At 44.1% G+C, this 26,069-nt stretch overlaps 1 protein-coding gene across 3 annotated transcripts in view; it reads right to left on the bottom strand.

Annotated features, from left to right (window-relative positions):
- The window catches only part of LOC139232515 (pappalysin-1-like), a 322,505-nt gene that overhangs the window by 104,493 nt on the left and 191,943 nt on the right, over positions 1–26,069 (bottom strand). For all 3 annotated transcript variants that reach the window (XM_070862846.1, XM_070862848.1, XM_070862849.1), the window contains exon 15: positions 1,469–1,652. In XM_070862846.1, the coding sequence (XP_070718947.1) occupies positions 1,469–1,652 (184 nt within the window). The remainder of the gene's footprint in view (positions 1–1,468; positions 1,653–26,069) is intronic.

Genomic DNA, 26,069 nt, shown 5'->3' with positions numbered 1-26,069 from the left:
TCATGCTTCATGTTGCTGCTTCATCAACTGTCTGATTTCAATCAGCCAGCCATTTAGCAATGTCCCATTTCTTCGGTGAAGATGCTTGCATGCAGGGAGATTTGGTTTATGCTCCTGCTTCCTGCACAGACAAGTGTGCATCAACAAACAACTCCTCGAGGAAAAGTCATCCCAGCTACTTCTGGAGTCTGCAGTCGCCTGAGTTTGATAATTTTGAAATCTCACAACCTCAGTTGTATTTAGGGTTTGCCAACAGGACCATAAAACCACAGTATAATTAATAGTTTGGGGGCATGTTCAGCCTTATGTTGTGCTCTTATGTCAGTACTGTCTTATTTTAAATCTGAACATTAGTGCGAGGCCAAGCCCATAAATTAGGACATCGCCAAAGTTGAAAAGGGTAAGAGAGCAGGCAAGATAATCAAATTGTGTGTATGCCCGCCCCTCAGCTGTTCATTTTAGTACTTCCACATCTGTGTGTGACCACTACAGATGTGCAGCCTTGTCAGTGCCTAATAAAAGGAAATAGTCTTTGCTTAATTCAAAATCTGGCAAATGCCATGTTTTCACTTTCTCCTCTTGGTTCAATCCTGATGGGAGCAACAAGATTAAAAATAATAAAGTTTAACTACGTGTATAAAACCTTCAAACAACTGAGAGAGATTTCTGGACCTGACTGTATGTGCTGGCTGTCGAAGGCGTGAGCAAAGAAGGCAGCATTAATGGGCTGTAATACTCTATCATGTCAGTGACTAACCTGTCTGTGACGCCAAAAAAAATTTATCTATTCAATCCCGCGCCTCCCTCCCCACCCCTGGAACATGACACTCACAGGATGCAGTTGTCTGGATCCAAAACTGTATGCTAGTTTGCCATTCAGTTTTATAGAGTGAGCAAAATCTGCAGATGATAATGTTTTTTATTTTAGTGGGGAGGTAAGACCTTGTCACTCAGCTGCATTAAACACGCACACATCCTGCAGAGTGCATCAATCAGAACCAGCACAGTGCTTCCAGGTTCATGTTTTGCTCTGACACTTTTATCACTAAGGAGTGTGGTGACAGTGATTAGGAGTTGAGTTGCTGCCGCGGGTAACCAGAAAGAAAGGATTTGCTGACTCGAAAGTGTCTGTCTCGAGATTCAGGCTGTTTGAGCTGATGGTTCATCGAGGAGGTGAGAACACAGTAACAGTTGTGACGTTGCATTTTTTTTAATGAGAGACCAAAAAGAGGTACCCGATAGTTTTTAATACAGTACCCCCCTGTCAGTGCCTGTTAAGAATCTGTTCTTTTCGAACACTCTCCAGTTCTGACGAAGGGTCATCGACCTGAAACATTAACTCTGCTTCCTCTCCACAGATGCTGCCTGACCCGCTGAGATTTCCAGCATTTTCTGTTTTTATTCCAGATTCCAGCATCCGCAATGTTTTGCTTTTGTAGTAGTGGTTTTTAATGCAGTCTTTTCTTACCTCGTAGCAGGGCAGGTGGTCTACATTGAAAGGTGCACTGCTTGCCAAATGTAGTCCCTTCAGGGCAGGAGAAGGTGGCAGGGTAGACGTGGTACTGGTCAGGGATCCCGCAGTCTACAGGTTCGCAAAGCACTTGTTGGTTCCATTTCCCATCAGTGCAAGTGACTGTCATCCTCGTTTCAGACTGGAATCAGAATTCACACCACGTTTAATTCATGGGATAGAAATATTCAACACTGAATCTATAAACGCCAATCGTGGAAAGATTAGTCCTTCTAACTTTTTGCATGCTGAACTGAAGCCAAGCTAAACAATTCCCTTTTTCTCAACACCATTCTGTCCAGAGCATTGTGGTGAAACACTCTTCACCGCCCCCGCCCCTCCCTCCCCTGTCCCCCTCAGTGTCACCTGTGGCTCAGTGGGTAGCACACTCGCCCGAGTCAGAAAGTTGTGGATTCAGGTCCCACTCCAGGGACTTGAGTGCATAAATCTAGGCTGACGCTTCAGTGCAGTGCTGAGGGAGTGCTGCACTGTTGGAGGTGGCGTCTTTCAGATGAGATGTTAAACTGAGGCCCCATCTGTTCTCTCAGGTGGACGTAAAAGAACCCATGGCACTATTTTGAAGAAGAGCAGGGGAGTTATCCTGACCAATATTTATCCCTCAATCAACATCACAAAAACAGGTTATCTGGTCAGTATCACATTGCTGTTTGTGGGAGTTTACTGTGCGCAAATTGGCTGCCGCGTTTCACACATTATAACGGTGACTACACTTCATAAAGTACATCATTGGCTATAAAGGCCTTTGAGGCATCCGTTGGTTGTGAAAGGTGATATATAAATGCAAATATTTCTTTCTTGTTTACCTTCCAAGACACAAAAATTGAAGATATTCCCTTTTTATTAGTCTGGAGAACTGGATTTGGTCAAGTTGAGAGTAGGCTTGAAGGTTCTGCTTCATGCTGGCATTTTGATTCCACAGCAAACTCCTGGTATCTTTCTTGAACCCAGACAGTGAGTGCCATCAGACTATGGAGGTATCATAGCTGATCCCATTCCTGTCCTTGCTGGCAAAACTTTCCAACAGGGCTCAATGGATAACGATCAGGAGTGGGAACCCGAGTTGACTTTTCCAACTCCAGCTGAAGCCAGTTACAACACCCCAGTTGCTACCTTGACTGAGATCGACACTGTGCCGACCTTTACTGATCTGTGTGGCTCAGCACACTCCAGATGGTGCACTTAGCCCTGGGCCATCGGAGGAACAGACAAGGTTGTTTTTCATACAACAGAAGGTGCAGTACTTTCGCGTGCTGTGAGGTGAAGAAAAGTTTTGCATGACACTTTCAAACTGCTGTTTGATTATAACCTAAATCACCCTTTTCCTTGGTCATGTTGTCACCAACTAATTTCACTGCATAAATGAACATCCTAAAAAAAAACAACAGCAGCTTGCATTTATATAGAGCCTTTAAAGTAGTAAAATGTCCCAAGGTGCTCGACAGGAGCATAATCAGACAAAACCAAGCCAAAGAAGGAGACATTAGCACAGGTGACCAAATGCTTGGTCAAAGAGGTAGCACATTTGGAAAGCAGTGACAGGATCGGTCCAAGTCAGCATGGATTTATGAAAGGGAAATCATGCTTGATGAATCTTCTGGAATTTTTTGAGGATGTAACTAGCAGAGTGGACAAGGGAGAACCAGTGGATGTGGTGCATTTGGACTTTCAAAAGGCTTTTGACAAGGTCCCGCACAAGAGATTGGTGTGCAAAATCAAAAGGCATGGTATTGGGGGTAATGTACTGACATGGATAGAGAACTGGTTGGCAGACAGGAAGCAGAGAGTCGGGATAAACGGGTCCTTTTCAGAATGGCAGGCAGTGACTAGTGGTGTGCCGCAGGGCTCAGTGCTGGGACCCCAGCTCTTTACAATATACATTAACGATTTAGATGAAAGAATTGAGTGTAATATCTCCAAGTTTGCAGATGACACTAAACTGCATGGCAGTGTGAGCTGTGAGGAGGACGCTAAGAGGCTGCAGGGTGACTTGGACAGGTTAGGTGAGTGGGCAAATGCATGGCAGATGCAGTATAATGTGGATAAATGTAAGGTTATCCATTTTGGGGGCAAAAACACGAAGACAGAATATTATCTGAATGGCGGCAGATTAGGAAAAGGGGAGGTGCAACGAGATCTGGGTGTCCTGGTTCATCAGTCATTGAAAGTTGGCATGCAGATACAGCAGGAGGTGAAGAAGGCAAATGGTATGTTGCCCTTCATAGCTCGGGGATTTGAGTATAGGAGCAGGGAGGTCTTGCTGCAGTTGTACAGGGCCTTGGTGAGGCCTCACCTGGAATATTGTGTTCAGTTTTGGTCTCCTAATCTGAGGAAGGACATTCTTGCTATTGAGGGAGTGCAGCGAAGGTTCACCAGACTGATTCCAGGGATGGCTGGGCTGTCATATGAGGAGAGACTGGAGCAACTGGGCCTTTATTCACTGGAGTTTAGAAGGATGAGAGGGGATCTCATAGAAACGTATAAGATTCTGACGGGACTGGACAGGTTAGATGCGGGAAGAATGATCCCGATGTTGGGGAAGTCCAGAACCAGGGGACATAGTTTAAGGATAAGGGGTAGGCCATTTAGGACTGAGATGAGGAGAAACTTCTTCACTCAGAGTGTTGTTAACCTGTGGAATTCCCTGTCGCAGAGAGCTGTTGATGCCAGTTCATTGGATATATTCAAGAGGGAGTTAGATATGGTCCTTACGGCTAAGGTGATCAAGGGGTATGGAGAGAAAGCAGGAAAGGGGTACTGAGGGAGTGATCAGCCATGATCTTATTGAATGGCGGTGCAGGCTCGAAGGGCTGAATGGCCTACTCCTGCACCTATTTTCTATGTTTCTATGTTTCTACGTTTTAAGCTGAGACTTTGAGGAAGAGATAGAGGTGGAGAGGTGAAGAGGTTGGAGGAAAATTACATATCATGTTTTGTTGTCGAGAATAACAAATGCTTAGCATTGACCTATGAAACAAAAATCCTATCTTGGATTTCAACTGAGATATGGAAACCACTCGAATTTCACTCTGGCTTTTTATGGAATTATCCGTTCTGCTTGAATACCGTACTTCCCTGTAATGTATTGGCACCTGTAAGTTACCCTGCAATATATTTTGATTTAATAACGCATTTCACATTCCACTTTCAAGTTTGTTCAGCATAGTAAATGACTACACTTGGGGAGCTGAGGAGAAAAAAAGCACGGGCGGACAGAGACGTAAGACTGTTTCGATCCACAAGTGAACTGCACACATCTTAATCTGGATTCTCCAACTGGATTTATACGGAGAGTAATATATTATGTAAATTCTGCATATGTGTTGCTTAGTTTCTACCTTCTGCGTTCTCTCTGGCGAAAGCCAAGTGCTCACTGTGCCGATATTAATTATGGGCAGGCAGGTCATTAGATCAATAGAGACCTTAGCGTGTATTAATATATGATCATTACATACCTGTCTCACAGTCATTGCAAATGCTGTAATTCTGTAATGATCTCTTAAAGGAAATTTAACTCCATTTAAATAGTGAAGTTATAGTAATTTAATCCTAGAAGACAAGAACAAGGAGAAATTTGGGGCTTTTCACCCTTGAAAGCAGGCATCAGAGAGATCTGATCGAGAGATACAATGGCACGTAAAAGTGATGCCCCAAAATGTACTTAAAATTGCGAGAGTAAGGATGGTTTAAACTAAAAAGGGGCATATTTAGGACTGATATCAGGATGTTTTTTTTCATACAGTGATTGATGCATAGAATGGACTCTCACTTTAATTTGTGGAGGTTTAAAACCCCTGGAATCAATGAACAACCAATTGGATCCTGCACTGAGGAGACCCCAGGGTCGATATTGAATGAACTGAGATGGGCGGGGCGGAGGGGGGATATCCTGCTGACCTGAATTGCTCTGCAATCTTGTGAAGACACTTGTACCCCATTTTGATGAATGCACACCATTGAATAGTCCACTTGCTGTCAAATGTGCTCAGGGTTCCAACAAGGGAAAAACCAAGCTTGAGCAACTTCACGGACGCATGGAATTCATTGAAAGCCACTTTGTGACTATGACCCGGCTGAGGCTTTACTTGAGATCGAGGATAGTTCTGAACAGACCAGCGATGCTGTAAAGCACACCAGAGCCAAATTGGTGGGCCAGCCCATGTGATACCATAGTCCCCATGGAGAATTCTCCAGTCCCCATGGAGAATTCGAGTGCATGCAAAAGCGCTGGCCCCAGATTACAGGCAATCCCGGACAGTCCTGTAAATCAGTGGATTGTATGAGGTAGCCGTCATTCTCTCCTTGTTGCTATATTTATGTTTTCAAACCATTTTTTCTGAGGCAGCAAGCAGACAGATATTTTGGTTGAACTTGCCCTGCGGTGATGTTGCGCTCCAGTGACATGGCAAATGGAAAGGGTCGTCTTTCGGTAAGAAGCGCTCCCGTTCACGTTGTCATTGGAGCAGCACTTTGTGATTTTTCCACAGGGAAGCCCGACATAAAAATCGCACTACCCAGGCTGCCTCTGTGTGACCAACAAAAACGGGTTAAGCCAATAAGTATAGCACTAGCATGCTTCATGCTATTAAGTATCATTTGATAATCCTGTGCAGTATACCTCCCCTTTAGTGCTCTAATTTATCCCAATTCAATTCAGAAGAATGATTTCCTTACCACCTCCACTCAAGGATACAAACTACTCCAGCTGCGCGATCTCTGTACTTTCTAATATCACGTACTTTCTAACTTATGTTGCTTAAAGTGCCAGTTAATCAATTTGATAACTAATTAACTATCACTTTGTTTTATGGCTCTGACACACTGACATGGTTTCTCCATGCTCCTCTACATAACAATTCTCCTCACCGCTGGACTGGGCTGATGAACTAGCTTTAGGTTACCATTGGATGCCAGCTGTTTGTAGTCCCCGGATGGCTTGGTGTGTAAATGCAATGCCCAGTGTGCTATTTGGGTTATACAACCAGCCATGTCTCAGACTTGAATCCTGGCCATTGCTGAGCACACCGATCTCTGTCGGGTAACAGCACCACAATTGGATTCGGTGCTCCTGGGGCACAAAGGCGAACAACTATGCATGCGTCCAGCTCCTTTTCGTTATTGCTGGGAAGTTCAGGTTTGTGTCCCTCAGATGAGGGCAGGAATGGTCTCTGGTCTCTGGTGTGATGCTCTCCACGGTTGAATGGCCTAACATTCAGTATTTAAGCTGAACATGGGTGGGCTAGAGAGGTGCCAGCACCATGGAACCACATACCAGTACCAGGGAATGAAAAAGATCAGAAAAAAAATGTTTCCATTTCAGACCAACTGTTTGATGCTGCAATTGAAGATTTACTTAGTTTAAAAAAAATATTTATTTTAAACTGTAATTAACTTTTACTTATAAATTGGAACAAAGGAATAGATGTAGCTGGATTTTCACCACATTTTCGGGGTGGGGGGTGCGAGATTTGCACGCATTTGAGGTGCAATATGTCTCGTACACCTTCCCCCACATCCCAAAACAATGAGTTCCATTATAAGCCCCCAACCGGCGCATGTATCCTCCTCAATTAACTTAATACCATTCTGCTAACATCTTAAATGTATGATATTCGCCGAATAAGTGAATCTGGAACTCAAATTATTAATTTAAAAAAAAACTGCAGCAGTCTTATTACGTGTCCAATCATCGGAATTCAGAGACACGAATAATTCACACAAGGATCTCTGTATTTTAGAATTGTATAATGGCCACATAATTTACCTGAAGTATTTGAGGAGCTTTATTAAACAAGGGAACTGCATGATTGACAACATGAGAGTCCATTCCCCTTGGGTATCTGCTGAACAAATCCATCCAAAATCATCGAATCATACAGCACAGAGGAAGGCCATTCGGCCCATCGTGCCAGTGCTGGCTCTTTGAAAGAGCTGTCCAATTAGTCCCACTCCCTGGTTCTTTCCCCATGGCCATACAACTTGTTAGTCTATCTTTTCTCTTTCATATGCTGACTGATGTTTTGCTTGAGGATTTTCGCTCCAATTAGCAACATTTGCCATTCCTTTTTATGCTAAATAAATAACTTAACAATTTCAATTTGGTTCAGAGAAACAAATGATATGCAAACTATGATATTTCTTTGTATTGCTCAATTGAACAGATTTTGATGTTCCTGCTCGTCAAACATCCACGCGCTGGTGAATGCAGCCAATTAACAGCAGTTTGCAGATCGTTGAAACCTCTCTGTGGAGGTGTCACAAGTCACGGATATCCTTTCCTGGAGGTGGCAGATCATTAATGCTCTCGAGCTTCAAGGATATGACATGATGTCAACCCTCAGTGGCCAAAACATGGCTCAAAATGTCAAACCCCTCAGAAACCGAATGACTAGCACGGCGTAAAACAAGGATTGTAATCTCACACTGAGGGGGCCATTTTAACATAACCAGCAAGAAACCAAAAGGATCGAATTGTCTGTTATTGAAACGAAAGAAAGTAACATCAGGCAATTCAATCCTGTCACAGTCTCCTGCCGGACGGGGTAGTTGCATCCTGGAGTTTCAGATGATTATAAACAACAACAACAACTTTTATTTATATAGTGCCTTGAATATAGTAAAACATTCCAAGGCACTTCACAGCAGTGTTATAAGACAAAACAGAAAAATTTGACACCGAGCCACATAAGAAGAAATTATAGCAGGTGACCAAAAGCTTGGTTAAAGAGGTAGATTTTAAGGAGCTTCTTAAAGGAGGAAAGAGAGGCGGAGAGGTTTCGGGAGGGAGTTCCAGAGCTTACGGCCCAAGCAGCTGAAGGCACGGCCACCGATGGTTGAGTGGTTATAATCAGGAATGCTCAAGAGGGCACAATTTGAGGAGCACAGACATCTCGTGGGGTTGTGAGGCTGAAAGAGATTACTGAGCTAGCGAGGGGCAAGGCAATGGAGGGATGTGTAAACCAGGATGAGGATTTTGGAATCGAGGCAATGATTAACCGGGTGCCAATGTAGGTCAGCTAGCACAGGGATGATGGGTGATCGGGACTTGGTACGAGTTAGGACATGGGCTGCTGAGTTTTGGATGACCTCAAGTTTACGTAGGGTAGAATGTGGGAGGCCAGCCAGGAGTGCATTGGAGTAGTCAAGTCTAGAGGTAACAAGAGCATGGATGAGGGTTTCAGCAGCAGAAGAGCTGAGGCAGGGGTGGAGTGGGACAATGTTACGGAGGTGGAAATAGGCGGTTTTAGTCATGCCGCGGATATGTGGCCAGGAAGCTAATTTCAGAGTCAAATAACCCAGGTGATCTCTGCTCTTCTGCTTTACAAGGTCACCTGACCACCTATCTGCCTCTTAATTTTGATCGCAGCCCTGTAACGAGGGCTGTATTTTATTATTCGCTGCCAAAAGTGTGATGAGCAGGGAACCATGGCCACGTTGTTCATTCACATCAGTGTGGAGCAAGAGATGTAAACCCCTCCACGCCCCATGGAGGCCGCTCAAACATGACCCTCGGACATTACTTGATCGCCTTTGCACACCGGTGAGAATCTTACTAATTACAAAGGGTCACAGTCAGTTTATTTCACCTGTAAAAGTAAAATGGCCACGTAAGGTGCCATGTCTTTTCAGAATAAAAATAAATTAAAGGTGCCCTGGTACCATTTCCAGTGCCAACAATGTGAATAACTGCCGCCAGTAATGTCCCTTTCACCACACCAGACCATGCTAGTGTGGATACACTGCACTTTTATCACCAGTACAGTGAAAATCATGGCACAACAGAGTCGCGGCATAAAGAGAACATTCAATTTACAAAGGAAAGTTGACAAAGGAATTCAGTTCCAGTGAGGGAAGATGACCTCCAGAAGACCTAGTGCAACAACTGCTCGGATGTCAAGAGCTCCTGAAAGCTGTTCAACCACCAGAGACAATCGGATTTCTCAGTGGCAGGGCCACTTGAGGATTCCCATGCCAATTGGTGCTTTGGGACTCCAAAAGTAACAGTGCTTTTCTTTCAAAACTTCAAAAGAACATCACTCCTGTTTAGCCTCAAATTTAATAATGCCTTTTGCACATATTACACAATGGTCTTGAGCTTACTGATTACGTTCAGCATTAGAAAAGCAGAATCTATTATAATCCACTTTGAATTCATTTACTAAACAATGATTTTTTTTTTGTGTGTGTGGTTTCTTTGAAGAATTTTTACAGGCACCTCTTGATAAGCTGTAAATGTGGTTAAACGAATAGTTTGTTGAGGTCCTTGTCTGAGGCCATTTGTGTTCTACACATTCTTATTGTCAAAGCACAGGAGGTTCTGCTTGTAGCACTCGATTTCAAAATATTAAAACCGCAATGTATTGAATGTGGTAGTTTGCACCTGCCTATGTTGTTCGCCTCAAGTTAAGACGGAGAGCTCAGGTTTGGCTTAGATTGCAGCTTTCCTCCTTGTAATTGTTACGAGCTGTCTGAAAGAGTCATGTGTCTATGGCAACGGGAGCCTCTGTGAACATGGGCGCAGCAGCTGTATGAAGTGAGAGAGTGGGAGCCTGGAAGGGTTATATATCTGGGACAACGGGAGCCTCCGCAGACAGACTCCGCGGCACAGGATCACAAAGGTGTCTGTACTTCATAACCTTTCATCATTCAATTCTGGAATGATAATGGGTTGCACTGGAGTCCTCACTGAATTTGGGTAATAGTCTTGGTGGAGTAGCTGTACCTCTGGTTACCCTTCAACATTCAATGTGATGTAATGAAAGTTTCTGCTACCAAACGTTGGACAAACTGAATCAATTTTTAAAAAACTCTCAGGGAGCTGACTTCAGCTGTAGTACTCCATCCGATAAGGTGCTCGTGTTGGCTACTTACCAAATCAGCCATTATATCTTGATTGCAATATATATTGCAATTTTCAATTTTCTCTTTATGGCATTTCATTACATTGCAAGTATTAAAAGCATGCATAACAGCAATATAAATGGGAAAGAAATATATTTATCTGCTGTCTGGACTGAGAACACTGAGCTTGTTTACCATCCCTCCCTGTGCACAGAACTTAGCAAATCAGGGCAGTTGATATGCGGCTGGGCCACACAGCTCAAGAATGTCCCAAATTTGATGCCCAGTTTGTGCTAAGAGAGCTGATCTTGGCCAGGTGGCACTAGGGGCACCATAACTGGCATCAGCACGCAAGCTACAGAAGGGAACAACATCAGCCAAGTTGCTTCTGTGTGGCAGCGTTTGTGAGATCAATAGTTTCTGGGAGAAGACAGATTTGAAAATTCAAGTTTGAAACAGCGCTGCCATAACTGTATGCAGATCATTGGCATGAACTTTAACACGAGGGAAAGGTACAAATTTTGTTGGTAAACCGAACTATATAAAGGCAGCTGCTGAATGTCAGCACACTACACATATCTGTCTGTAAAGCTGCCAAAAACATTTTCAATCCCCTTGATTTAGGTCTGTTTAGATCACAAAATGTTCCCTTGCTGAGCAAAGCAAAGTAAGCAACCTGCTAGCAGTTTGTGCCAAAGTCCAGTCGCCACTCGGCTGGTGAAAGCAGTCTGTCGTGTTTTGCCCTTGCCCACCCCCATCCACTCTTCCTCTCCCCAAGACTTGTGTGAGACCATTCACTTGTCACTTCAGGAATTGTAGATGCCAATGTGCATCGATCTGCTCTGTGGGACAACACAATAGAACATCAGGCTGCACCGAGGACAATGCTGTTTTACAATAGCTGATACCCGTTTGTGTGGCTGATGAGAAACATAGTTAGAAAGATAGATTGAGTTAGCTGATTAATGAGCCGTATCCATTTCTCAAAAATGTCATTCATAAAAAAAGGACACATATAAGAGGAAAGCTTTTTTGTTATTATTGTTTCAGCTCTGAACTTGGATTTAAATCTAATTCATTAAAAGATGGGTAATTCTACTCTTTTCCCTGATGACAGTTAAAGGTCTTAACTGAAATGAGTTTAGGCAACACTCAGTTAAATTATTGGTGTATTGATCAATGTGGATTGATTTTTTGATTTCTTTTCTAACCTCAGTTTATTTTTATTGAGTTAAAAATTCAGTCCCTCTGTATCGTTACCCTTTGCTTTGAGCACTGAACAAAGCTTGTTAAACAATTGATCTCAATCAGACTAGACTAGTGTTTTTGCATGTCTCTTTAAATGGTCGACCTTGCCTCCCTCTAAGCTTCCCTCCTCATCCCTGTCCTGCCAGCTGGTGCCTATTTCCTAAAACCTTTCTTTCCCTTCCCTCTCCTACCCCTTCCAGACAAATGCAATTCGATCCAAATCAGCAGGAAAGCCGTTATATTTGCCCAGGTACTGTGTCATACCAAATCTTGGTGCGCCAACCCTAAAGGGCTGTTGTAATGTATTTGCTTAATGGGTTCTTTGCTTAAGAATTCAAAGCAACACATTGCTATTAAAAACTAGTTTGTTTATTAGCAAAGGTTGAACAATCATACTCCACATTCCCAGTTCATGCACCACGTTCACAACCACCTGCATCATCGTGGACCCCCTGAACCCAACTGGCTGGGGTTTTATTGAGTCTTGTGAACATCACATGACTGGCTAATCCACTCACATTTCAACAGCTCTACCAACCTGTGAGGATACTCATGGATGCATACATTACAGCTGTAACCTGGAAATTCCCAATTTTATGTAAATTCTAAAGTTCACGGGGTTGGGGGTAATACATTAGCATGGATAGAGGATTGACTAACAGAAAACAGAGAGTCAGGATAAGTGGGTCATTTTCCGGTTGGCAAACAGTAACTAGTGGGGTGCCGCAGGGATCGGTACTGGGGCCTCAACTATTTACAATCTATATTAATGATTTGGATGAAGGTACCGAGTGTAATGTAGCCAAGTTTGCTGATGATACAAAGATGGTTGGGGCATCAAATTGTGAGGAGGACACAAAACATCTGCAAAGAGATATAGGCAGGCTAAGTGTGAACAAAAATTTAGCAGATGATGTGGGAAAATGTGAGATTATCCACTTTGGCAGAAAAAATAGAAAAGCAAATTATAACTTAAATGGAAAAAAATTGCAAAGTGCTGCAGTACAGAGGGACCTGGGGGTCCTTGTGCATGAAACATAAAAAGTTAGTATGCAGGTACAGCAAGTAATCAAGAAGGCAAATGGAATGTTGGCATTTACTGCAAGGGGGAAGAGAGTATAAAAGCAGAGAAGTCCTGCTACAAATGTAAATGGTATTGGTGAGGCCACACCTAGGGTACTGCGTACAGTTTTGGTCTCCGTATTTAAGGAAGGGTATACTTGCATTGGAGGCTGTTTAGAGAAGGTTCACTCGGTTGATTCCGGAGATGAGGGGTTGACTTATGAAGAATAGTTGAGTAGTTTGGGCCTATACTCATTGGTGTTCAGGAGAATGAGAAGTGATCTTATTGAAACATATAGGATAATGAGGGGGCTCGACAAGCTGGATGCAGAGAGGATATTTCCATTAATAAGGGAAACTAAAACTAGGGGGCACAGTCTCAGAATAAGGGGCCACCCATTTAAAACTGAGATGAGGAGGTATTTCTTCTCTCAGGGTTGTAAATCTGTGGAATTCTCTGCCCCAGAGAGCTGTGGAGGTTGGGTCATTGAATAGATTTAAGGTGGAGATAGACAGATTTTTGAGCGATAAGGGAATAAAGGATTATGGGGTGCGGACAGGGAAGTGGAGCTTAGTCCATGATCTGATCAGCCATGATCTTATTAAATGGCGGAGCAGGCTCGAGGCCTACTCCTGCTCCTATTTCTTATGTTTTTATGTTCTTGCCTTTCTCAGTTGTATGGCTGGTACTGCACCACTGTCGCAGTGATTAAAGGTTGCAAGCAACAAAGGTAACAAAATGCTATCGTATCTGAATGGTCCCAACATTGGCCTCCAGTTCTCCCAATGGGTTGCAAATTTTTAACATGGATTTATTCTGAGAGGGCATCTCTGTGTTGTAATGTTGTCCCATATCGGCAAAGAGTTATGCAAAGGGTTAGTCAACATTACTGAATACAAAATACTTATTGTGTAACTTGCAGTGTTCTACCAAATGCTAATGGGAACCTATTTGTCGCAGCCTAAACCAAAAATAGAGAAATCAAATAAATCATATTTTAACTTTTAAATGACGGTAAGAGAAGTGACATTCAGAAGGACTGGGCAGTGGAATTGTGTTCAGTACGTTAAGGTAAGACAAAAAGCAGCTTCTGACCTGTCTCTCCACTAAACAGGAACAACTGCACCATTACCAGCTACATTAGCAAATTCAGGCCTGCTATTGGGAAGTTCCTTCTATCAGGTTTGTGTGTTTATTTGTTTTAAAAATGTCACAGTTAGTAACCTTTCTTAAAAAAAGACTTTAGAATTAACTCTTAACATCATTTAGTTTTTCTCTGTCTGTTGTAGATGCTTATCTTGTTGTTGACTTTCTATGTTTTTGTTAATGATATTAGTTAACTATCTGGCAAGAATGAGTGAGCTACATCACATGAATGAGCTGCCATGGGCTGGGACAGCGGGCGGGCACAATTGAATTGGTGAAGCACCCCGGGTGAAATTTTTTTTCCCTCCCTTCCTTGGCTGGTGCCAATTCATCCTGAGGAATGGTACTACTCAGCACCATGCCCAAATCCAGGCAGTGACCCATGGCAGACTAGGTGACTGCTGGGAGGCCATCAGAGCTGGACCTTTACTTTCAAGCAGAGACCCAGAGAGCCAAGATCGGATAGATTTAAAGTCATAGCACCTCTTTACAGACGAGGTTTGAGACTAGCGTTTGATAAGATTTGTTTGTGATAAAGGAAAGCTGGAGGACCATTGTTATGGCTGCTGCAATTACAGAAATGGGCCTTTTTCTGGAAGGTGGGGCTACAATTCCATTTATTGAGCCGCTTTTCACAAGTTCGCTCTTGAGAGGTGATTCTGTGATGTAGCGTACCCAGCCGGGAGTGGGACTTGCGGTGAGCACATCTTGGAAACTGTTTGCAAGTGGTCAGTGATCTCCTGTTCATTAAAATTAATGGACGGAAAGTCACTGACCTGTGTCCTCAATGTGATGGCTTGCATTTCTGCTCCCTGAGGAAATAGCCAAATCACAGAATCATGCAGAGAGGATGTTTCCTCTCGTGGGGGAATCTCGAACTAGGGGGCATAATTTCAGAATAAGGGGTCGCCCATTTAAAACGGAAATGAGGAGCAATTTCTTCTCACAGAGGGTTGTGAATCTTTGGAATTCTCTACCCCAGAGAGCTGTGGCGGTTGGGTCATTAAATATATTTTAAGGTGGAGATAGACAGATTTTTGAATGATAGGGGAGTCCAGAGTAATGGGGAGCGGGCAGGTAAGTGGAGTTGAGGCCAAGATCAGATCAGCCATGATCTTATTGAATGGCGGGGCAGGCTCGAGGGGCCAAATGGCCTACTCCTGCTCCTATTTCTTATGTTCTTACAATCTCCCCTTTAGGCGACAGCAATCAGGGGCCACAAGTCCAAACTGATTTCCCCTTCCGCCCCCTCCCCCCCCCCCCCCCCCCCCCCCCCACTCAACATGTCCTCGCCTGTGAGCTCGGGCCAATCACAACGCTCCTTCTACTGACCTGGCTGACATCACTAAACTCAGCACAGATTACCGATGAAACGTTGGAGCTCCCTAATCTGTGCAGCTGAGTTGTTCGCCAGTAACCTATCCATTGGGGAAGCTGGGTGGAATACCGTTTGCTGTTCGTTCAGCTCCTTCGTAATGTCAGCCCCCTTCCAGCCAATTCCCCTGCTACGGTCAAAAACCCTTGCTGTTTATAGAGAAAAACAGAACGAAACAGAAATGAATCCAAAAAAAAATAGCATATTAGCCTGTCTTCATAGTGAGACTCTCTCTTCCAAAAAGGGGCCCCCTGCTTCAAAGGTTCCACCTCACGCTGAAGGCGTGTTACCTTTCATAGGGAAGGGTGTGACTTGGAGCACACTAGAGATCAGATTTTGTGAAAGTCTGATGACATTAATAATTCCCGCTTTCAAATATTTCCTGCTAAGCGATGTGTTTGCTGCCTGCTAATCAGCAGCGCATGTCGGCTGTCATCAGCGCTCTGCATCGCAGCGGGTATCGGGTGTGTCTCAGGTCGTACTGGTGGGACTTATCAAGCTGTCCTCAGCCGAGCCTGTTCTTTGGTTAAGTCAGAGACACTGCGTGCGAGGAGTTTCCTTCCTTAAAAAATTTACAGCTGTGTTCCACTTCAAGTACTTTTTAACTACCAGTGGCTACTGTGCCTCTAATTAAACACAGATGCGACTTTTGTTTATTGTGAGGTTATGAACCCCCATTTTTTTTTTTTTTAAATCCAGGGTTGTTTTCAGTTATCTATCCACCTATCTCCCTGCCTCCCCACCCCCGCACCCTTGCTGGTTTGCCTGGGGCAGCGCTCAAACGTATCCATGTCAAGAGGCAATCCCATTCCTCTGAAAAGTTGCTCTCGAGAGGTTGCACCCAATATCATCTCGGGGCGAAGCGGGGAGAAATCCTCGCCAACCCTCCTCTACCCCACAAAATTCCTGTCCTCCTCCCCGCTGATGCGCAGATGAGGTTGGGAGGAATCAGAGGGGTAGAAATCCATCTTGGGCGGCCGCGCGAGACGGGCAATGCTGCGTTGGCCGCCTGTTGTGCGCCCCCGGTGGGGTACTCCGTTCCGAGCGGAGTGCACGCGAGGCGGCCCTGTGCCGCTCCGCCCGCTTCGCGCTGCCGCCCCAGGCGAATTTTGAGCGCTTAAGAGTGTTACACGCCAGCGCTCCGTGATATCGGGCCTAGCCACACCAGTGGCTGCTCCGCCATACCGCTACACACACAAGTGCTTTCCGTTTCCATGGTCTTGTTAGTCCACTGTTAACAGTTTATTTTTTCTGTACCACATTATTTGCCCTCAAGGGGGGCAAAGAAAAAAGCCATAAAAATTGAGCAATAAATATTGTGACAGGTAGTAAAATTCCTTGGGAACGTGAGGGGATTTTTTTTGTTGTTGGAGGAACTGAGTAATTTTCCTTTGTAAGTACTCTATAATATATAAGTGTTCCAAGGGCTGTTTTCCACAAACTCAGAGTGCTGACTTGTGGCTTGGCAGCTGTACAAGGAGCAGCCAAGAGACAGCCTCGCTGTTCAAGGGAGTGCACAGGATGGCACAGTAGCCCAGTAGCTGTGTTTACATGGGCAAGTTGTGCCTCAAGCAAAGCCAAACACAATTACAGAACACAATTAACAAAGATGTACTTACTCGGAATTCATTCAAATTACTTGAGTAAAAACAGCTTAATTTTAGAATGCTGAAGTAATGAGAGGCTACAAAATTAGGGAGGGTATACTTAACTCTCAGTGTAGGGAGGGGACAGGGAAAATGAGCAGGATGCATGTTTTACACAGGAAGATTATTTAGATAGAAACACATGATCAATGTGCAGGTACCGTGCCCGAGCAAATGCTCCTGTTAGGAATCTATCTATCACGTGCTTCCTTCAGTGACAAGTGCTAGGCAGGCTACCCAGTTGTCCTACATTCACCCCTCTCCCCTCCTCCAGTTGCTGCATTCCAGATCAAGTCAGTTAAGGACAGTGGGGTTCCTCGCATTTTCTATGCGGGAGTGATCAAATTTATTAAATCGCACTGGAGACTGAGGATAAAAACACATGCCCCGAGACACTCGGCAACAGAAAGAGAAACTACTGTGTCACCCTTGAAGTGGACTTTTAACCGATTATGGAAACAATGTGTTTGTGACTGGTCTGAGCTGATTATTTGCTGAGCCTAATCTCTCTGCTCAGTCTTGAGACAGAAAAGGAGGTGTTGTTTGTGAGGAGATGCGTTAACGGATTTACAATGATCAATGAAAATGTTTCCCAACCGTGTTCGAATACAACATCCAATGGTCTGCTCCTTCAAGGAACAGTACTGCCTCAGAGTCTGGGTACTGTGTTACTTATATTCAATTCTATCACAAGGACAACAGAGAAAAGACTGTGCTTAAATAGTTTTTAAGCCCTAGTTCCTGACTTTGTTTTATGGCTATCCTACTTTCCCCATTGGCTGCGGAAGGCCATATTGGCCAGTGATTGCAAGGCCTACTGGGCTGAGCTGCTTCACCTCCAAAACTGCAGTTTTTAAATTACCATCTGGGATTGTATTGGAGCTGGAGGACACCAACGATGCATCTTAGAAAATTGGACTTTGGCTGAAAATCAACTACAGGGGACCCTTTTTTTCCCTCCAGCTATTTGAGGTCAAATAGTCTGAAGACTAATGTGCTCACATCATATAGAGAAGTCCTATCATTTGCCAGCAGTCAGAGCAACAAAGTCAAGCCCTGATGAGAAAGAAAGACTTGCATTTTTATAGCGCCTTTCACAACCTCAGGACATCCCAAAGCGCTTTACAGGCAATGAAGTACTTCTGAAGAGTGGTCACTGTTGTCATGTCGGAAATGCATGAGTGACACAGTGAGGGTTAACATGGAAACTGGACAAAGTACTTCTTGATAATTAGCTGCACATTGTACTTCAATGAAACGGGCATTAATAAAAATCGCAGTTTTAATTTTCTGATTAATGTCATTGTCTATCAGAGCCACACAGTGCTTTGATAGGTGAAGGTGACACTGACATCCATTGCAGGCACAGAAACTGAATAACCCCTCCCACCCCCACTGAAACAGAATATATCATAAAAACAAGCACCAGGGAGTATTATCAAAGCTGTAATCTAATATCAGATGGCAGATATGAACTGACATCATTGTGACCCTTCAATTAGATCTCTGTCTGTAAATCCCTCCCAAGGATTGACTTAAATATTTTATTTAGATCTTTTGCTTTCCAATTTTCATTGTCAATTTGCAAACTGAACTCAATAGAATGTTTCTGTGGGGCTATACAAGATTTATAGCAATCGCCAATAACTCCTTCCAAAATCCTGGAAAAAGACTTTATTAGAATCAATGTTTTGATATGATACCTTTCTGAGTGTCTTGGCTGAAGTAAATTATATTGTTTCAATTGTTAAAGATCACTGCTGTAAGAGAGATGAGCGCACTTCTTAGTTCAAGATTGAGGCGGGAAAAAAAACCTTTTTGAATAGAAGAATTTTTTTCAAAAGCAGTGTTCCTTCAGTAACCACAGGGCTATTAACCCTTTGAGGATACTGTTGCATTTTTGCTGCAACAAAAATACAACCAATTTTAGTTATGTCCAAATGCACAATGTAAGGTCTTATCATTCCTACTTTGGATGATGAGTTTCACCTCAAATATGAATCTGATTTTTCTCTCTCAGACACATTTCTAGAATTTTCTGTTTCTATTTCCATTATCCAGATTTCTTTATTTTTTTAAAAATTCTGCTCACCCCTCCAGCCGTACTTCATAAAGTAACAATTAAAAATGTTTCTATTTTTGTTCTGACAGACTAGCCTGTCAATCGAATGGCTAAACATCTTGAAATCAAGCAGTTTTTCTTTTCTTTACTGTCTTTCAGTTGAGACTTTAAATCGAGGTCCCGTCTACCCCCCTGGTGGACATAAAAGATCCCACGGCGCTATTCGAAGAAGAGCAGGGAAATTCTCCCCGGTGTCCTGGCCAATATTTAACCTCCAACCCACAGATGATCGGGTCATTATCTCATTGCTATTTGTGGCGCTTGTTGAGGGAAAATCTGCTGCCGTGTTTCCTCCATTACAACAGTGACTACACTTCAAAAAGTAATTCATTGGCTGTAAAGTGCTTTGGGACGTCCTGAAGTCGTGAAAGGCGCTTTATAAATGCACGTTCTTTCTTTCTTTAACTGTGGACTATTTTCAACTACAATCTGTTTGGCAGGAGAGGCTGTGGTGGGCGAACTTGTCTTGTGAATATCTATCTGGGATTTCTCATGATAGTGTTGAACATTTTTATCTTTAAGAACTAGTTGGGGAAGACCCAGTGAAAATGGTTAAATGTAAATTCACACTGTATTTTATGCTCCAATTCTATCAATCACCTCCCTTTCCATTTTAACCATTATTTAGACAAAGCAACATGGTCATGGGACACGCAACTTCTGATTTTCACAATCTAACATTAGATTAAGTTAAATGTATGAGCAAAGTATAATACATATGCCAGGAGTTTCCATTTTGGGTGCAATCAACAATCCGGGCCCATATTGCGCCAGTTATGAGAAGTGTTGTTTTCCCTCACGTTTCCGCTCAAACTCGTTTGCATATCGCCGAACGTAAAATCTGCCATGAACCAGCGCAACTGGGCAACGTTTTACTACGTTGTTTAAAAAATATTCCTTGATAAATTTAAGAGTGGTAACTTGGTGCAGTTTGATTCATACGGCTGAAAATGGGTTTATCACAAAAAATAAGCATTTTTACTCACCGCCTGTGAGTAAACTGATTTTAAATAACTGAAATGACTTTTAAAAAAAACTACACAGAACGATTTGCCAGTTATATCGGTGTGCAGCAATCAGTTTCTTAGTAAATTAAAAAAAATGGGCCTAGAAATTCATCTTGGGCATTGATGGAAAATGATGGTATCTGATTGGCTGCCATTATACGCAAGACCTGATGGTCAGTTCCATTGACCGCCACATTTACTGGTACACAGTGCTGGTGGCTACAGGTCTGTTCATTTTGAGCTGATGAATTAAGAGTCGCATACCAGAAATGAGAATTGACACGATATTAAAATACGTTGCTTTACATGAACTTTGTTTACAAATTAGTACCGATACTCAAAAAAATGGCATTTAATATCAATCTGAATATTTATCGTAGTAATTAAATGGTGCAGTGCATCTTTAGCCCTGAATCTGCCACCTTTTTTAATAGGGTTTGGCCCGTTCCTTCTGTGGTGTGGATAATGAAGTGCACCCATACTACGGCTGAGAGATTCTACTGCTGAAATAACATGGGGGTAGGGGGTAGGAACAATAACTCCTGCTGTAATGATAAGCCAACTCGTATGTCAACCTGACAGCAATCAGCATAAGAAACCTAAAAACTGTTGATTTAATTGCAGCACTTACAATTTATGTCCCTGATGTATAAACCTATATGACAGTAATATAGTCTATACATATAATGATAGATATTACACACAGAAGGAATAGCCTGTGCTAGTGTTAGCTTTTCAAGTGGAGATATCTCCTCTAATTCCCTTTCCCCATATCCTTTTATATTCTTCCTTTTCAAATATTTATCCAATTCCTTTTCGAATGATTTGACTGTCAAAATAGCCACTTGTACTGGAACGTTACGGGACCGAAATTTCCCCTCTCTATAAGGCCTGAAAGCAGCAGCCACGGGTCGGTGCGGACTGGCTGCCGAGTTGCCGCGGAGGGGCTGCCATTTGGAACGCTGCCTTCCTTTACTTTTGGAGCCGTGTACGGGACCGCTCTGCCCGTTTTCCCGCTGTTTCGTGCACACGCCGATCCCTTGCCGACCCCTTCCTGGAATTGCTCCGCGGGAAATTGTCCCTTTCCGGAATTGCCCCGCGGGAGCGGCGCTGCCGCCGGTTGGTGCGCCCAATAACGACTGCTGTCGGGATCCTTTCTGTGGCTTGGCGGCACAGCCTCCCTTAAAGGGGAGGTGGCGCCGTCGGCAACGCCATGTTTTTTATTTGGCCAACTGCCAGGTCGGGCCGACAATTATGGCCACGGGTTCGGCCTCTAGGGTGCCAGGCCGCTGGCCTGGCCAAAACCCTCCCTGGTGGCCCAGTATTTGCCACAAAAGTGGCCCTCCCCTTTAACTGATGGGGAGGAACGTTGTGACGCGCCAGCGCGATGACGTCATCAGCGTCGGCCACTTCGCCCCGGTCCCACTCCCACCCCGATGATGAGGCCACTTCCGCCCCCGCTTTAAAAAAAAAGCACGAAGTGCTGAATTTGTCCTGATTGGCTGCCCTATGCATTGGGGTGGACCGAGCACTTCGAAAACGGTAGCTGCGACTCGTTTCGGGCAGTGGGCAATTTTGGCCCCTCCATGTCCGAACAACCCTCTGCGTGTGAAATATTTTCTTACTTCTCCCCTTGTTCTTCTATCTTTAGAAGGATCTTTCTTATAATTTGTCATCAAGAATATCCCAGTAATACTCCAAGTCCCGCACCGCCAATCTAACATTCTGTAGTATGGCCACTGTCAATGCCATTGTGACCACTGAGAATATTAACAAAAACCTACGTTAACAAGAAAAAATTCTGTATGTTAAAATAATACCTGGTCCCGCTCAGAGAATTGAAGGCAGCAATTTACCAAAAAGTATTTCATTCCCCTTCATGGACATAGATACGCCAAGAATACAGAACGTAGGGCGCAGTTGCCTGATCGTTATGGTACTGGTCTAGCAACCCAGAGATCATGAGTTCAAATCCCACTTAACAGGTTATGAAAATTCACTAAATCTTCAGCAGAGAACAGACCATGACTTGTAGTGAAAACCTAACTGGTTTCATTAATGTTCTTCAGGGAAGGAAGCCCATCACCAATGTTCCCTCTTACTTTTTTTTGGTGCACAGTCCCTTTAAGTGGCGGCGCGTCCCATACAAATCTTCACATTTGCAGCTTTCTCCCGTACAAAAGCCGGTGAGCGGCCTGCACGGGTTCTCCAGACCCTGCAAGGTCTGGCCTACGTGTGACTCTCGTTCCGTACTTTACAGTTGACTCTTAAAGGTCTCCGGGCAACTACTAAGGGACAATAAATACCTGTATTGCCTGCATCTCAGGACCAAAAATAATGGTCAAGACACTCACTAATAAAGATAATGCAGATTGGAAAAAACTCTTGATTGCAATGTAGTTGGCATCTATCAGTAACTCCATTTACAGAGCCAGGCACTGACCCAACTTGTTCAATCTGGGGTTTCCATTTTGGCAAGCGTTTTAGTTAGTTAGTTTTCTCCTCTCTCTGTGCCTGCTGGCCCGCATTGAACCATTGGAATATATTTTTCAAGACCAACCATCAAATGCCAATCACGTACTAAATTGTCTACAATTTTTGTGTTTTTCTCCTTGTCGCAAGATATTTAGATATCATGCCACAAAAGCCTTGTTCCTTTCCACCTATCAACACTGTTCTTGGAGCAGGCTTTTAGAACATTTTGTGAGTGAGGGTAAATCCAATTCTTCCCGCTCCCTTCCCCGCTGAGTGCACTGATGGAACTGTGCACGTTACCAGTCTCCCGAGTTATTTAGGAGGATTCCAGATTGGCAGGGCCACGTGATGTGTGGTTTACGTGGGATGGAATTGCAGAGTGCTCCAAATTGTTCATGAAAATCCTGCAATTCCATCTAAAAAAAAAATTGAATTTGACCAATTTAGTCATTGTAAACTAATGGACCTTGATGTAAATGGATGGAATCATGGAATGTAATGCCTGTATCAAAATCCCAGAATCCCATATATTTAAAAACAAACAAGTAGCCATGCAGACTGCCTGTGCCCGCTCTGATCCCTGGCATTGCAGATAAAAGTCCCAGCTGAACAGTTTCAGACAGGGCACTATAGCAATGCAACTTCGGAGCTGGCACAGACAATTGGGAATCTTCCCGGTTAACTTCTTGAGATAGAGAGAAATACAGATTGGGAAGCCACGACATGGAAAATTGCTAAGCTCTAGAGTTTCTAAGCTCTGGCTTTCCCTCCCTAAACCTCGCCCACCTCTCTTTCCTCCTTTAAGTCGCTCCTTGAAATCTACAAGCTTTTGGTCACTTGCCTTAATATCATAGGCCCTGAAATTCTGGTTGGAGGCTTCTTTCAAACGAACGCCTCGGACCGGAGAATTTTTAACGAATTTACCCGGTGGTCCCGGAAGCGCCTCGGATTCTGGTGAGGAGGCCTTTTCTTCCCACGCTGTGGAGCCTCGAGGTTCCCACGCAGAAGGTGCACTCACGTGTGACTGCTCAACCAATCAGGTACAGTATTCCACAGCTTTCTCATTAATAGCGATGAGAACTCTGTATCGATGAGTTCTCATTGCTATTAATGAGGGAAAAAAAACACACTAAACATCATCATAAAAAATAAAACCACACCTCACATAATTAAAATTAATTGAAATTAAAGTTAAAAAATGTTTTCGAAAAATATATTTTTCCGATTTAAAAAAAAAAGTTCTTTTAATTAGGGATTAAAATAAACTTACCGTAGTGGGCAAGGTTTGTAACAATAAAATGTGTTTAAAATTTTTTATTTTACTTATGTTTTTGCATGTTTTAAAACTCGTACAACTGTAAAAGTAGGCTATGCGCCTGCTTTTATCAGGCGCAAGAGTTTTCAGGACATCTGCGCAAGATATGGGTAAATACCGGAATCTTGCCCATGCGAATGTCCTCGCTCCCGAGGTACAGACGATATGTCGAGTTGGAGTTTGACAGATTGGAAAAACCGGTTTTCAGCGCATGTGCATTGTGCGCTAATAAACGGCTTTTGTGATGCCTTTCCGGGGTCCATACACACTCCGTACGAACCCAGGAAGGCTGGGATTCCTAGGCCATTATGTGGCTCTGTGTCAAATCTTGTCTGAGGACACTCCTGTAAAGCACTTTGGGATGTTTTACTAGGTTAAAGGTGCTATATAAATGTAAGTTGTTGTTGCAGCATCCATATCCCACTACTGTGTGACACACGGAATTGCGGAGTACTACTGCACTGCTGACTGTCTACAGCTTTTTGAACCATATCATTCACTGAATGGTTCGAACTACATTTTTCAGTTCGAGTTATACACAGGAGTCGTGTCATTTCCCAATGTTGCAGCCACAAATGAAAATGCCATTTCCTGTCATTCGATACTGCATGTCCAAAGGCTGCAGTCTTTAGCTGCTATTGTCCCTGCCCTTTTAAAATTCTGGCAGCTGGCAGTGATGATCTCACCTCCAGTCACCTCCCCAAAACCAACCAACGACAGACTCCCATAACTGCGGCATGCGTTAAAACATCGTAACAGCTCATAAGATGGAGCTCTCTTTGTCAGAGTGGGGAGATGAGTGGGGGAGGGGAGAGATTGAGGGCCTGTTTCCAACCCAACAAAACTTTAACATGTTCTAATGATTTGTACCTGTAATCTGTTTGTCAAAGTCTGTTTTTCTACTTTACAATACAGTATTTATGAGCTGCGTCTACCGACCCCAGAGAACTCTCTTGCACGCAAACACTCAACTAACATGAACACTATGGTCTATGCAGCACACAAATCACTGACTCCACACGGTCTGGTGTAAGTCTAACTGCTGTGACCTTCGTCCTTTATTGTTCAGCTCCAGAGTGCCTCCCAGGTGTGGTGGTCAGCCTTATATAGTCCTTGTTACAGGTACTACCAGGGTTTCCCACCGCAGCGCCCTCTGTGGTGTGGCATAGTACTTACATTACATTTAAGATACTGGGACGATAACACATATCATTACATAACATCACCTTCCCCCCCCCACCAGGACGCAGGACAACGATACACACATCATTACATAACATCACACTTGTCCAACGGAAGGCAGGTGGGCATAGACAGTGCGTTAGTATAGTACATATTATCTGGTACATTAACTGGTTATTGACTGGTAGCGGATCCTTGATTTCCTTGTTAGCCGTTATCATTAATTGTACTTCATCCATTATTTTACACAAATACATTGGCCATTCAGCATTAAAAAAGTAATTCTTATTATAAATTCACTATCTCACATTAACATTGCTCATTTTAGACTCGCTCTGCCTAACAGAAGTCCTTTGTGGGGACCACCTCTTTGTAAGGCCCTTTTAAGACTCCCGGGTGCAATTCCTCTTTAAGGCGCCATCTTTGATGCAGGAGGATTCCATGAGGCTTCTCCTTGGGCGCCGCCATCTTTGATGCTCTGCAGCTCCGACACGATGCCGCCGCCATCTTCTTCTCCGCCGCTCCGAATGCCCTCCGCCGTCGCAGCCTCCGCTCCACTCCGCTGCCACCTGACTTGCCGCCTCTCCTGCGGCCGTCGTGGCCTCTCCAGCGGCCGCACTTGCCGCCTCCCCCGCGGCCTCCGTAGCGGCCTCCCCTGCGGCTGCCAGGGCCGCCGACCTCCAGCTGCTGCCGCCGCCCGACGCTACCAGCTCCTCGGCGGAACAGTGGATCATCCCCCATCTCCTCAGCCACACGGTGAGTCTGATTTCTTTTACACATACGCTGAAGGTGGCCTTTAACATGGCAGGTATTGCACGTGTATTCCGCAAACCTGCACCGGTGAGCCCCATGGCTTCCTCCACAGCGCCAGCATGGTGCTGCTTGATTGGCCCCCCTCGGCGGACTCTGAGCTCCAGGATCCCGAGGTCCGTGCTCTCTGCCCCGGGCAGAGCCACGTTCTGCAGTTTTGTCCGTGGTGGGCGCTATCCTGTGGACAGTGCCTGCCGGGTTCGAGACTGTGTGGATTATTTGCTTGATGCTGCAAGTCGAGGTCATATATGCCCAGCTGATGGTGATGGCTTTTGTCAGAGTGACTGTGGGTTCTGTGGCTAGCAGCTTGT

The sequence above is a fragment of the Pristiophorus japonicus genome, chromosome 20 (assembly GCF_044704955.1).
Source record: "Pristiophorus japonicus isolate sPriJap1 chromosome 20, sPriJap1.hap1, whole genome shotgun sequence".
Classification (NCBI taxonomy): Eukaryota; Metazoa; Chordata; class Chondrichthyes; family Pristiophoridae; genus Pristiophorus; species Pristiophorus japonicus.
The sequence above is the reverse complement of the archived record's forward strand: the minus strand, read 5'-3'. Positions and strand labels throughout refer to the sequence as shown.